The following is a 15,303-nucleotide window of genomic DNA, read 5'->3' as shown; positions in this document are numbered from 1 at the left end:
ATGGCCATATAAAATATTTTTTCCTCATAATGATTCTTATGCGAAATTGAATAAACTTTTGTTATAAAAATAGTTTAGTAATTTTCAGTGAGTAAAATCGAGTATTTTTTACATTATAAAAAATAATTTGATAACTTTGATGCAATAAATGACAATGAAATCTACCATACGTAGGTAGCGTCGGTCTAATTAAATTGCAATGGATTTTTTTTTTTTGTTCTTTTGTTTTATTTTTTATGAAAAGTAATTGTTGTTTATATAAGATCGTGGTTTTAATTATTTTTGAAAATAATTACTTTTGAAACTGAAAAACTTTTCTTTAGTAGTGTTTCATCAAAAAAATTGAAAACTTCTTTTCTAATTAGAAAAGGAATGAAAAGATATTTTCGCTTGTTTTTGGAACAGATGGCACCTTGATTATGTGCACCGGTGTTTTTTTAACACTTATATTTATTATTTATTATTACTACAACTACTACTAATGTTATTAATTCTATATATTTAATTTTTTTTTTTTGCTTTTATTTTTATTTCGTATGATATGACTTGAGCTTAATTATTTTTTGTTTATTTTGTTCTATCTAAACTTACTTTATCAAAAAATAGAAGTCGAGCTAAGATATAGGTGTATTATTGAGTTCTAAAGAAACAGAAAAGTAAATTTAATGGATGAATCATGTTCATTAGCTTATATCCTTCTTCACCCTTAGCTTAGCTAGTGGTTTTGAATTCGTAACTTCAAAATAAAAATAATTTTAGTAGGAAGAATTTTCTCTTTAATAGATCATACTATTTGTGACTCGAATTAGTATGATTTTTAATGTACAATTATTTATAAAAGAAAAAAAAACAGATGCAGCTTTGAATTGCAGGAAAATAGTACTTCAGCTTGAAAGGCAATAAAACAAATGTGCATGTAGTGCGCCAATATGGTTTACTCTTGGTCTCAAAAATAAAATTATGTACTACAGTAGTACAGTAGTATTTTTTATTCTTCAAAAGTGAAAAATTGTGGGTGGGGTTGGAATAAGATTCCATGTTATCACACTGATGACTCAATGTTCTCCGCGTGCTTTATTTAAACCGAAAATAATAAAGAATAAACCAAGTTACCAGAAATAGTTGCTAAATGTCATTTTCGCCAGCTAGAGTAAATGTTAAGTATAAAAATTTGGTTGATTGGCTGAATCTCACAGTTCGACATTGAATTGATTTCTTTTTCCCTTTCAACTCGTGCTTTCGATTAAATTGAATTATTTTCCACTTTTAAAATAAACCAACATGATTCTAAAGTAATAATACCACTAAAGGAATAAATGACTTTGACTGACGAAATAAAACTAAGGCCCCGTTTGTTCATAAATACCAAAAAAAAATCACTTTTTTTTGGAATTTTGAAGTTGGAGTTGTGTTTGGCCATAATTTTTGAAACTGTAGTTTTTGGTGAAATGTAGTTATAAAAAGTGAATTTTTTTTGAAAAATAAACTTTTTGAGTTTTTGATATTTCGGAATACAACTTCAAGTTATATTCGGAATTCTCAAACGCTGATTCCGAAAAAAAGTTAAAAAAAATCCGGAATAAAGTAAATAATTCTTATGGCCAAACGGAGGCTAAAAGAGAATTTAACAATACATTGATAATTTTATAAGTGGTCATCAACTTTATGTTATTGTACTAAAGTAAATTCAACATCAACAGCGTTAAACCCATAAACTTTATAGATCTCGTAATCCTTGGGAAATTTTTTATATAAGAGCTTCAAATTACTCATCACTTGAGTATATGATATCTCTTCATTAATCCGTAATTCAGAAAAGAAAAAAAAAAGTAAATTTATATTCTTCGCCGAATGTGTAACAAAAAGCGCATAATAACTTGTACGCACCGTGCTAGAATGGTAAAAACTTCATATTCATATATAGTGTATACACCAAGTCAATAAATACATGATATGTGTTTATATATAGACTTTTAACACTTAGTTATGGTTAATTAACATACAATTTCACCTCATTAAATCACTTAACTATAGTAAATTTATATAATTTTATATAAATAACATGTGCGGGTAAATATGTACCAGCCAAAAGACGCTAACATTTTTGTGGCTATTACAAATTCAACTTTTACATCAACTGGATAAGGAAAATAAAATAGACAGTAAAATCTACTTTTTATATTTGTTTTGCAGTATATAATAAATGGAAATGGAGGTGCTTGCTTCACTGGATAGCTACTGGATAGCTGCTTGCTTCTTTATTCATTTTTTTTTTTTTGCACGGATTGTCCGGTGCTGGTCTTTAATTTTTGTCCTTCTTAAATATTTTCTGGGTTTGAATCCCAACTCAGTATAAAAAACAAAAAATAAAATATAAGGCAAGGCTTCGCGAAAATTCTGCCTTAAGGCAGAAGTTTGCCTTTCAAAAATAAGAGTCTTTTTTTCTTACCTGAATTCTACAAAAGTTGGTCGAATGTGCCTAAAATTTGCTACGAAATTTTGCCTTGCGAATTTTTATTTTATTTTACTAAACCGGGATTCTAGTTTATCCGGATTTCAACAATAATATAAGTAAATTAAAAAAGAATCAATTTAAAAAGAGAGAAAGAAATTTGACTGGTGGTACAAATGGCTTGCTAACAACCAAATGATGGCATTTTCCCCCGGTAAAATATATGCGCGACATTGTTGTTAAGTTACAATACATATTCACAACATAATACTTTATAGTAGTTCTTTTTTTTCTTGCTTTATGAAAAGCAAGAGAAAATACCTTAGAAAAGTTTATTTAAAGCATGTAATATTTCCAATCTGCTTAGTAAAACATGTACATAATTACAATCTTATGATATTAGCCTACGTTTGTCATTATAGGGTAATAGCACTCTTGATCCTTCAATTATTGAATTTTTTAAATTTTAGTCCTGTTGATATCTTGCTAAACACAATTAACCTTCAATTACTTGAGATGTGCACTTCTGAATCCCTTTGTTTATGAATATACAAAACATTTCGAAATTATTAACAATTTCACCATTTAGTTATACATGTGTTATTATAAACTTAAATTGCTACTCGATATTTATGGATAATTCAACTCTAAAAATAGTCCCAATATAACATATTTCCTACATAAAGGGACTAGAAGCACACATTTTAAAATAGAAGATTAAATGTGTTAAGTCAAATATTACAAGGACCAAAATTAGATTTCACCAATACCCGAGGGACCAAGCTATTCTCCCTTCATTGTAACTACAAATGGCGAACAAAACTTTTAGAACCCAAAACATAACTATGCAACAGTTGCATCAAAATTTGGTAAGGACCATGACAAGTCTACTACAGTGACAAGACTACGGAAAATTTGCCCTTAGGGCGATTTTACAATCAAGAGTCAGTGCTGTACGTATCAGGCACACCAAAATTTCCACAAAAAAATTTAAACAAGAATGTACAGGGCAACAAGCCCCTCTAAAAGAATGGAAAAAAGGAAAGAAAAAAGAGAGAGAGAGAGGCACTTTACAAGTCTATTTACATCCAGCAAACTGTGACCAAATCTTGTAGTAACCTTCACCCTGTTTGCGTTGCTCCAACTGTAACTGCACGTTTTCTGTCAATTCATGCGCTCACCGTCATTGACTTCATCCACAAATGGGTGAGCACTTTCAGCTGGCGTCTCCAGCCAACTATTTCACATATTATAGAAAAGACAATCCCTGAGCACTCTGGTTCCCAACAGATGAACAATGAGTTTGAACTTAGAAGTCAATCTTTCTGGTTACCGATCTCTGGCATATGAAACAGCAAAGTCTTTGATCGTCTGCTTCAAATGCTGCACAACAAGTTGAAGCATTCAGAAATTTGTGTAGAAAAAGAAGAATACTAGGACAAGAAAGAAACAACGAACCGCTAAAGATCATAGGGAAATTAAGCAATAAGGTTCAGAAGTGATGGTCCGATACGTACCTTCAATTCCTCATGAAGCACAATAAATATTTTCTTCAATCTTTTATGTCTCTGCAGTGTTTAAATTGTAAATCCGATGAGTTAGAGATCCCAAAGAAAATATAAGGCACTCAGATTCATCAGACAACCCAGTTCAAGGAGTCAAATTAAAAAGTGAAGGGTTATCCAAGTGCAAGAGACTACAGAAAAAAATGTGTCTCCGGAGTGCATCGAAACTAGTTCAACCATTAAAGAGTAAACGGGACTACGGAAAAAATGTGTCTCCAGAGCGCATAGAAACTATTTCTACCATGGCTATCTGTTATCCAGAAATAGCAAGTAGAAAGGCACTTAACACTGGCATCCAAAAGCATTGAGAAAAATGCAGGAGAGATTTTTTGAACTAGTGCTCTAGAGCTGGTATCACATTAAGAAACATAATAGACATCCACATAAAAATTGTGGGAATGTAGTCTCCAACTGCTTATCCGCGATTACAAAAACATATTGAGAGGAAACTTACTGGTCCATATTTGCGATAAGAATCTTTCAACAGTCCCAACATGTCATAGAATCTTTGTGTGTCTCTTTCTTTAGAAACCTCAAGATCCTTGCCGAGCTTCACGAACTCATTCCTAAATAAACGAACCCAATCTTTATCAGATCAACTACAACTGAAAATAAACTCTTTGCATAAAGTTTTGATTAAACAAGTAAAGCAGAAATAAACTCCATGAAATTTTGAGAAATCAGCATATTTCAATTCTTGCAACAAACCTGTAGGACTCCAATATTTTGTTTATCGAGCAATAACTATCATATTTTTCCCGATATTCCTGCACATACTCTTCATACCTAAAACAAGGAGAAACTGGCATGAGTAACATCGAGAATAAAGGTTTACAGCAAAAAAAAAAAAAAAAAAAGATGATAGGGAAGTATACAAAGGCTTAATTACTTCGACACAACTTGATCTACTCTAAAGAACAAAGGTCTCAACAATGAAGACGACCTGAAGTATCCAATGCCTTTACTATTTGAACCCTACATGTGTGTGTTTTAAAAAAAGGAAAAAAAAAAAAAAACTTTTCAACAATGAACACAACTTGAAGTATCCGATGCATTTGCCACTTGAACACTACATTTGTGTACTCTATTTTATGTATTAATTTAAATGCAAGGAGTATGCCTCTATGTTTCAACAAGCCCCAAATGTTTTGTCCACGAGAAAAGTAAATTTTGGAAAACTTACTGGGCAAAATTCTCTATTGGTCCCTTCAGTTCCGGTTCCTCCTTTTCATAATTGGAGTACGAACTCATCTCATCAGGAGAAGACTCTCTCATCCTTTGCTGACCTTCATAGATCCCCAGCAAAGAAGCATCCTTATGCCTATCATTTATCTCAGCAGCCAAACTGGATTTTTGCCCTTTGATCTGCTTGACCGATGGAGGAAGTACACTATGTTTTAGGTCATGTTGTCGTCGTGCACCAGCAGACGATTTTCTGCGATTGTCTGCATGGACCTCCTGACCAGTCCCTACGCTCCCTTCTTCAATTTGCCTGATACTATGCACTTCCACCGGTTGATTATGTTGGGACCCAATATCGTTCTGATTAATTCTAGGACGCGGCTGTTGAGGCTGAGGTTGTGCAACCTTTTGTTGAGGTCTTGAAAAATCTTCAGCATGCAGTTCAGGGGTCCTCCTCTTAGTTAAGCCATCTGGAGCACCAGAAGGCACAGAGCTCGACTGGAGAGGAGATGATCTTCTAAGGTCTGCTACATGCTTATCCGCAGGTCTTCCTTTACTTGACTCAAAATTCCAATAATCTGAACTTGACGGTCTATTATCTCCTTTAAATGAACTTTTCCTCTCAAACTGTTTTTTCAAACCAGCTATTTCCTGTGGCGCGGGCTCCCGAAGTTCTCCCAACTCCAAGTCTGAAAGCTCTCTTGGAAGCATATGCCCACGTCCATTCATGAAAGAAGATTTCCCTGTACTACCCATGTTACTCTTTGGAAAATTTCCTGGTAGCGGGCTATCATACTTATTGAGGTTTGAATCAACTAATGTTTTTTGCTGGTCCCCAACACCATCTTTCGAAATTTTTCTTTCCCTTTTATCACTAACAATGCCATATTCATCTTGTGAATCTCTACTAACCTTGTCTCTCTGTGAGGGAAACCCTTCATTCATTTGAAGGCTTCTTTCAGTGTATTTAGTGGTATGCCCTGAGCTTTCACCTTGTTTAATTGGCCTCTCAGTACCAGTGGGATTTTTGCCCCTTGCAGTGGAATCAACAGATCTCCAGTCTGGCTGCAAAAATTCAGAAGTAGACTTTCTAGAAATGGCCTGATTGTAACTTTTTTGTGAACCAAAATTCCCAGCAGCATCTCTGGAAGTTCTTTCTTCCATTTGCTGCATATGAAGGTCCTTAGAAGGCCCTTCTGAAGGCTTATCAGGAGATAAGTGTGAACTCTCTACAAAAGCAGAGTTCCTACCCCCAGAACTTTGTTGCTGAATAGTGTTCTGAGTTTTTACTCTCTTATTCTTGTCACTTAAACGTTTTTCATCACGCCCTCTTTTAGATTTACTTTTTTGAGATTTTTGGACGCTATTAGACAGCTCATGCTTGAAGCTATCCTTGTCAACTCTTTCAATTTCACTAGAATGGTTTTGATAACTAACATTTTCTGCCTCATGAGGAAGCTTGCCCATTTGGACGTGGCTTTGTTTATGCTCATGCCTATCAGATGACAAAGGTCTGATCTCCTGTACAAGTTTTTCATCATCTCTTATAGGACCTGAGTCAGGAATAACAGCCATTTCAGCTACTTGGCCACCGTCAGGCAAGTCATTCTCAATTTCCACAATATCGGCGACATTAAGATCTTCCGTCTCACCCACCGCAAATTGACCTGGCTCAAAGTCCAAAGTTCCACATTGAATCTGTTCAGAAGCTTGCAGTTTATGATTTGCCTCTCTGTCATCATCACTCATGATATCGACATCCTCATCAGATGCCTCCTTACTATTAGAAGAAGCATCACTTTCACTGTCACTGCTACTCCCACTGGCCACGCTTTTACTTCGGCTTCTACTCTGACTTCCACTATCGCTTCCACTATCGCTGCTCTCACTATCACTATCACTACCACTGGAGCTAGAGCTATTAGGCTGCCCTTCACTTCGATCAGGAGAAACATGGAGGATACCAATTTTTTCAATGGCATCGGATGCTTCTTGAGGTTTAGAATCGCTCACTGCCCCCTCTTCCAACTCACTGCTATCAGTTTTTTGAGGTAAGACTAGCTGCGGTGCTGGTAGTTGGTCAAATTTATCAGGGGCAGATGATGGTTGACAATGATCTTCAGGAGAACTGTTAGGAGCGAAAAACATCAGGACAAGGAAATTTTCAGTTAACACAGAATCGAGCATTTCAATCAAAGCGCAAATCTTTTCAGAAAATGATTCTCATATCAGGGACATAATAGATGCAGTGGTCTGGCTCTCAGCAGCACCAACATAGAAGAGATACATTAGAATTACAAGTTAAATTGATGTCTGCAACACCTATAATAATCACGAAGTGATACGGGAAACATATTACAGAACTCAATCAACTGACTAAAGCAAAAGCAATTGGGTCACAGAACAAAACCATATGAAAATACATCCAACTGTTCTCTGCTTGCATGTCATGCATATTTTTGTTATTTTTGCAGTGGAAGGAGGGTGCTGTGCTCTCAGGGTAAAATAATTCATGACCACAATACCTGGGATCATCAAATGAAACATGAACAGAAAATGAAAATAATCTCTCAATCAGAAATACTTCCCCCACCTTGCATCCCCACCCCCGACCCGCCCACCCCACCCCCACCAAGGAGGAAAGGCCAAGAAAATACATATAGATAAAATCTCTGTATGTTAGCATCATACCATTTTGCCATGCTTTCTCTTGAGCCGAGGGTCTTTCGGAAACAGCCTCCCTAGCTCCCTAGGTATGGGTACGGTCTGCGTACACTTTACCCCTCCCCAGACCCCACATTACGGGATTTCACAGGGGTGCTGTTGCTGTTATCGAAAGAAGGGTGAATTCAGAAGTACATTTTATCCTTTGTAACGTCAAAAACATGTATATGCTCCTTGATTCTTTTAGGTCAAATGGAGGGAAAAAGTCAAGGTCTTTTTTTTTAATAGTATCATTTTTACAAAAGTCATCTATGTTTTTGTTGGTTTTTTTTTTTTTTTCCAACTGGGTATGTTGTTGTTGTCATCTATGTTTTTTCTCTGGTTGAAAGTTCCCTTGCTCCTACAGGTAAACTTAAGGAGACTTCAATTTGATTATTCGTGCTAAATGCAGATCAGCTTTATCTCTGACAGATACTATTTGGATTCAAATAGAAGAGACAAACAAATAACAGACAGACTGAAGAAACTTGTTGTACCTTCCACTTTCAGGGGGCGGTTTCGGGAAGCTTTCTATATCCACTTCCGGTTTCAAGAAGTATCTTCCTGGAGCTTGGTATGTAGCAATCTGCCACCAGAAATTAATGTGTAAAACATTATAACTATTGTGGTAAGGATATTCTTCACTTCTCTTTTCTTTTTTAAGAAGAATTGTCGCAACAGCATGTACCATTTACCTTTTTTATAATGGGCTCAATTTGCTTGGCTGAGTTCGGGAACGTCTCTCCAACAGCTTTCTCCAGTGCCTAAGAACCAAGTAGGTATTTTAAGGGGAAGAAGAAAAAGCTGATGCAGTATAGAGATATACTTAAGGATTTACCAAGTATGCCCCATGTCAATAAAAAAGCAATAAACCAAAGGGAGAAGGACATCTTTGATCTGGACTTACACTCCACCTCCTACACCACATTGCTAGCTAAATTAATTAAGGTTCAATTTAGTTCACACACTTACCTTAAGACTAATCCCCTTGGACTGGTTCTCCGTAAGTAGAGAAATCAACATGCTACGCAGATCGGTAGACATAGCGCCTGAATGACTTTTACGCCTGACTTTATCCTGTGAAGAACTTGTGGTCCCCTTGCTAGGAATTTCTTTTTCAGAGCTAGTAGCTTTAGTCATTGTTTGAGTGGGTATCACATCGTCCACAGTAATTTGGCCCTTCGAGAGATTGGCATTGCCAAATGGAGATGCTGGAGCACCAGATGGTTTAGGTGAAAAAGACAAAGGTGAAGCAGAAGGCTTTCCCTTTGAATGAATTGTTGCAGACGAGCCAGGTTTATAAGCAGGTCCATAAGATCCCCCTGCAGTTCATGAAGTTCAATGAAAAGACGGGAAACATAACACCACCAAAATAATGAATTATATTAAAGAAGTCCCTCTTTCAACACCTGGACATCAGATAATACTGACTGGATGACAAGCAGAAAACATAAGAAACCTCTACACTTCAGCTCTGAAATTACCTGGGGGTGGTTCTGACTTTCTTTTTTTGAAAGGAGGCTCTTTCTTTTGCTTGAAACCCGGCCTCCATGGATTAGCTGAAAGAAACAAAGAGTTAGATTTACGTTTAACTGCAATATCAGAAACTAAACAAACATAGCCATTATAGATCATCCATCTAGAGAACTAATGTTCTCCACAGTATCTGTTCAATAAACTAAAGAGACTCCCCAGAAGATCAAGTGTACACGTCATTTGCTTAACTATAGCGTTTAAGCTGCTGTTTCAGACGGTACTAACATTGATTCTTCTTATAAGCCACTGTTTCACTATTGTGTTTAAGCTGCTGTTTCATAACGTACTACAATTGGTTCTGTTCACCTTATGGATGCAATGAGGTTCTGTTTCATAACGTACTACAATTGGTTCTGTTCACCTTATGGATGCAATGAGGTTCTTTTTCTAAAAGCATCACTAATTGCCAGTAGATTTGCAGCCACAAAATAGGAGAATTGGATTTAGTAATATCGCTATCTCGACCTCTTTACCAGCCCATAAATGAGGAGATACCTACATAATCAAGATGAGATACAAAATGAAACGAGAAAAATCATGTTTACAAAGTTGATATTGGATAACAATACAAGTTTTCCAAAGTCCGTAGCTTTGCAGCTTACCTATTTCGTTACCACACAACAATGATATCTGAATCCATGCAAACCAAATGCATACATCAAACAGAAGTTTATGTTATAGCTCCAAATTACGAGTAGCACAGGATAGCATGAGCACTTCTACAACACCAAGAATGACGGCCAATGTGCCACTATTAGGATCTTAATTTTCTCTTTCTCACAATTCATTCATTGATATGTATACAAAAAACTCAACAACAGTTCTCAAACAAGTTATCCCAATCATCTAACCACGGGTCCCACAGGTATTCATTCCCTACACCAAAAAAATAATGAAACAAAAAAGATATCCTTATAATACTAATATCTACTCACAAGTCACAAGTATGGAACAATATCCTACTTCTTTCATTCCACGTAAGTCAAAATATACATTATGATTATCAGGACCTTCATAGTAGATTACATTAAAACTATCTTCTGTTTTCCGCAATTTTTCTCCTTCGGCTCGTAAATAAAAAGTCAATATGGGCTACCAGAAGCATGCATCTCCTATAACTTCAAGTTGATAATGCACACCGATCAAATATTTGGAGACTTTCGCATTATAGTTTTATGCCTCAAATATATACCAGAAGGATTTCTACCCCAGGTTTATAGTCATCCAATTTGCAGAATGAATTATCAACTAAGAGCAATCTACCAGGCCTTTTTTCTTTTGAGAAGGTAAAAATTTTATGCCATAAATGGACAAGAAAATGATTGAATCCTACGTAAAACTTAAGGGCATACCTTCAGCTGCAGCCATTGCCTTCATCTGACTCTTCGTAGATGGATTGCCATGGTCCAAAACAATGGCTCTGTTTTAGAGATGCAAAAAAATCATTATAAACGTACAAGTCAAGATGGAAACAACAATACAATCTTTTTTATTTAACTAGAAACAAACTTTTCCAAAGGATCAGAAAAGCCTTAAACACTTCTCCTCACCATTTCACAATCAAAAACAATACTGTCAAAAGCTCGCTTGAGGCAAACATAAGCTCTCAAGCTAGGTGCAAAACAGGCTAAGCACTTCGCTTCGCTTAGGCCACTCTTTAGACCAGGTACCAAGGTGCTAAACGTACGTCTCATCAACCATAGGCTTCCTCTTAAAGTGAGCAACATTAAACAATAATTATTTCCTTTATCCATACAATTGTTTTTTCTGTCGTTTATCATTCTTGAATTTATATGTCTATATTCTTCAGTTCTGTCTTAAAGCTCCAGCAAACGTCGGCATTTTTTCTTTCAATTTTTTGCCTTTGATGACACTGCTCGGAAATCTGAATGTGGGTTTACAATCTCAATCCAAGCTGATTTCTTTCAACAAAAGAAAAATCTAAGTGCGAGTTAGTGATAGGAATGTTGCTACTCCTAGTGTAGTGGTCATCTATTGGTTTATCAATCATATCTTTCAGTTAACTACATTAGCAAGCTATTTAACAAAATTTGAGATACGATCTTCCTCTCGTCAAAAAATAAAAATTTAACCGGCAAAATGAATAAAACTTTGAAGAAAAAGTATGTATTTTGTAAGCCAATAATTTGGATCTAAAGCCTATAACTTAATATTCTACTTAATTAATACATCCCAACTCACAATTGAGTAAGGAAATGAGTTGCCGAATCTTAAGTCAAATAAACATCGATGATGATAGCGGTACCCACTAGTTCAACACAGCATCACACAACTTCAGCATAACTAGGCAGAATCAAATAAAGAGCATGTAGAATGAGTGGATGAATCAATTATCCCTAAGAAAGTTGTCAAATGATCTTTAAATGACTTGGCCTAGATGCTCACCCCAAGAGATCAAACACATCAACGTGCATAGACATTAAAGCATAAAAGAAAACAGGTCCGGAAAGCCAAATAATTAGATATTAACTTGATTGCACTAGGATAAGTAGACATCCTACCTTTCATCCTAAAAGTGCAAAACTCAATGCTCATTAAGCCCTTCTCTTTCTCTTCCTCTTCCCCCTCCCAAACAAGTAAAAAGCACTCACCTTTATATATTTGGACATCAACAAATTGAGCACTATAATATAGAGAAATTTCATAGATCTATATATAATAATCTAACCATTTTCATTTTACAGTTAGAAAATAAGTCCTTATCCAAAAAAAAAAAAAAAAAAAGCTGGGCAATGGACATACTTGCGTGATTTATGCTTCTTCTCAGCTTCTTCTGACCGCATTTTAACATGGTTTTTAAATGATTCATCCAGAACACGCTGTACATTCAACTTTCGCCAAGCACCACCTGACTCAACAAGCAAACCATTTCCATCTTCACCACTTCGACGTTCTTCATATATATCACATAGATCTCCCGGTTCACGTGACCATGTGAATCTGAAGTCTTTACTACCAACGTTAATGACCTGATACAAGTTGGTCAAATCACATCCCATTATACTTAACCATAATAACAGTACTGTCCAGCATGAGTTTAAGACCGAGTCGATGGATGTTAGAAGTTCTTAACGAGGCACTCATACATGATTAAATAAGGAACAATAACCAAAGATGACAGAGAACTTCGATACTAAAGTTATGTTAGAGAAGGAACAAACAGAAGTGAAGCTTAGCGCATTTCAGATGCAAGTCAGGGTATAGAATTATGGCAGTGTAGTATAATATTTAGGAAAGCAATCACTAAAATGTAACTCCCAGTCCTATTCATTTTTAAGGAACAAATACAAAATGGCAATTTAGAAGGATATATCACAAAACACTAGAAGCATAATGGAGAATAAATTATGAAATGAACCCCTTAAGAAGCTCATTTCTCTGTTAAATCATATTGCCCAAAAATTGGGTATTTTGTTTCTTTCTTTTCTTATGACAATTTAGAAGGATAGATCACAAACACTGGAAGCATAATAGAGAAAACATTTTGAATTGGACCCCTTAAGAAGCACATTTCTCTGTTAAATCATATTGCCCAAAATTTGGGTATTTTGTTCCTTTGTTTTCTTATTCTGTTAAAGAGGAAATCTGATAAAGAAAATATGCAAGCAAGGTGAGGACTGTTAGTCTGTTACATTCTGTAAGTGCATAGCTTTCAAACAAAAGGTAACCTACAACTGTAGTGACACAGCCAGGAATTTATATAAGTTAAAAAATAACAGAATGTCATAGTTGGGATTTAAACTTATAACTTAAAGCAACTTTTGAACACCTTTTACCACTACATTAGAATTTTCCCTTTAGTCAAAGGGATTTCAGCGGTTTATATATACCAAAAAGTAATATTTTTATCCTATTTACACAGTATTATTTTTCAACGGAGGGGGTATTGCCTCCCTCTGACTAGCTCCGACCCTGCTACAAAGTCTTATTGTTCTCATAAGTAGGTAACCTACAAGTCCAATCCTTGCCGATAGACGTATAAATCAACTTGCACCAGTCACAGAGGATTAAAATGATAAAAGCCTTGTTGCTGCACACGAGCGGTATAGTGTTTGTGTTCCATGTTCATGTCAGGGTGACATAAGGCAATTTTTAACTTGCACATAATACCCCATGGTAAAGTTTAATCAGAAAATTAACAAATGCTTTTAGCAGTCTCCCATATTCTCCCTTGCACTAGAAGTATCCAGTTAGGCACAATATGTTCAAAGAATGCAACTTATAGGGAAAGCCATCTAACAACAACAACATACCCAGTGTAATCCCACAAGTGAGGTCTCAAGAGGGTAAGATGTACGCAAACCTTAACCCTACCTTTGTAGGGATAGAGAGTTGTTTTTGATAGACCCTCAAAAGGAAAGTATGGATTGTAAAAAAAGGTCCAGCAAATAGCAAGATACAAAACAAATGCAGCAACAAATAGAAATATACATGGAAGAATAAGAGACTTACGCGGTAACTGAATACTATTTTTTTTTTTTTTTGATGGAAGTAACTGAATACTACTACCAAAATGAAAACATGAGAGGAGGAGGCTACACCCCCCACCCCTCTTACACAGAGTGCGACAACACGCAGCTACCTACTAACCTTCTGCCCTAATCATTAACTTCCATACCTTCCTATCTAACAACAATAAACATGCTGCACACAGATCTGTAAAACAAGTTATTCATTTGTTTGCATTGTTGTTACAGTCCTCTAAATCTAAAATCTCTCTATGCTATAACATACATAAGGTGGAAGTCCAATTCAAGTAAAAAATGCCAAATAAAAGCAAGCAAACCAAAAAAAGACTCACATTTTCAAGGGAATTATTAGCATTGGCATCAAATTTAATCCTAGCAGCACCGCCTTCACCTTCAACTCTCTTGATCTCCTCAACTAGGTCAGGTGCCAACCTAATTATCATTGCAAAATTCAAAGGATTTCCAGTAACAAGGCTAAAACTCTCCTCAGCTCCATTAGAGGATGTGCGACCCGCTGCAGTATTGCGGTTACTGCCAGCTGGCAGGCGGCCACCAGACGCGGGGGATGAACGGTGGAGATGCGGTGGTGGTTGGATGTTGCGCTTCCCAACGCCGCCGCTGCCGCCACGACCGGCGCCACGGCTGAGCTTACCGGAACTACCACCGTACATTATGTTTCGGTTCGAGTCGGGTCGGAATGGAGTTGTTGTTTGTAAGTGGGGAGTGGAATTGAATATTGATCGAGGAAAAGAGGGAATCGGGACCTTGTTGAGTTGAGATACAGAGAATAATAACACAGCGAAAAGGGAGAGCTGTTGCGACGAAATTCACTAATTTTGGGTTTTTCGGTTTTGATTTTAATGTGGGCCCACGGCTTTGTTACTCCAATTTACATTTAGTTCAGATAAAATCGATAACTCCCGCAAATTGCGAACCGTATCAGGAAAAAAATTTTGTTCTCTTACGATTTGAATAATAAAAAATAAATTTTTTAAATATCTCATGCATTTTTTTAGATTCCTTCTATATAAAAAATAAAGATCTCTTATAAAAAAAATTATAAAATTTATAAAAGCTCAAAAATTCAATTCTCCCGAAAAAAATTGATCATTTAATTTCTTATCATTGATCGAATAAGTGTCACTTTAGCAAAATGAAATTTGCCCCAAAATAAGTGTCATCCTAGAAATTTAAAATAAAAATTAACAAATACTATTTCCAACTATATTTTAATGCCCTCTTTAATATTGATCAATTCTCAAAAAAACATCCGATAGAGTAAAGTTTAGTAAACTACACTTTTGGTTTATTAATTTCTTAATGGACATATTTTTTGCTAAAACAAAGACTTATTTTGAGATGGGGAGAATAAAAG

General features: G+C 35.7%; 1 protein-coding gene across 1 annotated transcript; it reads right to left on the bottom strand.

The window, feature by feature from the left end:
• Positions 1-3,310: 3,310 nt before the first annotated feature.
• Positions 3,311-14,735, bottom strand: LOC132055366 (uncharacterized). Its single transcript, XM_059447146.1, has 12 exons — positions 14,261-14,735; positions 12,202-12,428; positions 10,791-10,858; positions 9,387-9,461; positions 8,875-9,224; positions 8,598-8,666; positions 8,400-8,488; positions 5,201-7,327; positions 4,726-4,803; positions 4,472-4,583; positions 3,970-4,020; positions 3,311-3,835 (listed from the first exon to the last, which is right to left on the bottom strand). Exons 1-12 carry the CDS (start codon positions 14,597-14,599, stop codon positions 3,782-3,784), a joined length of 3,639 nt encoding a protein of 1,212 aa, XP_059303129.1. The 5' UTR covers positions 14,600-14,735; the 3' UTR covers positions 3,311-3,781.
• Positions 14,736-15,303: the final 568 nt, after the last annotated feature.

This window comes from Lycium ferocissimum, chromosome 5, assembly GCF_029784015.1.
Source record: "Lycium ferocissimum isolate CSIRO_LF1 chromosome 5, AGI_CSIRO_Lferr_CH_V1, whole genome shotgun sequence".
In the NCBI taxonomy this organism is placed as follows: Eukaryota; Viridiplantae; Streptophyta; class Magnoliopsida; order Solanales; family Solanaceae; genus Lycium; species Lycium ferocissimum.
Note: the sequence above shows the minus strand (reverse complement) of the source record. Positions and strands in the feature narration are given on the sequence as shown.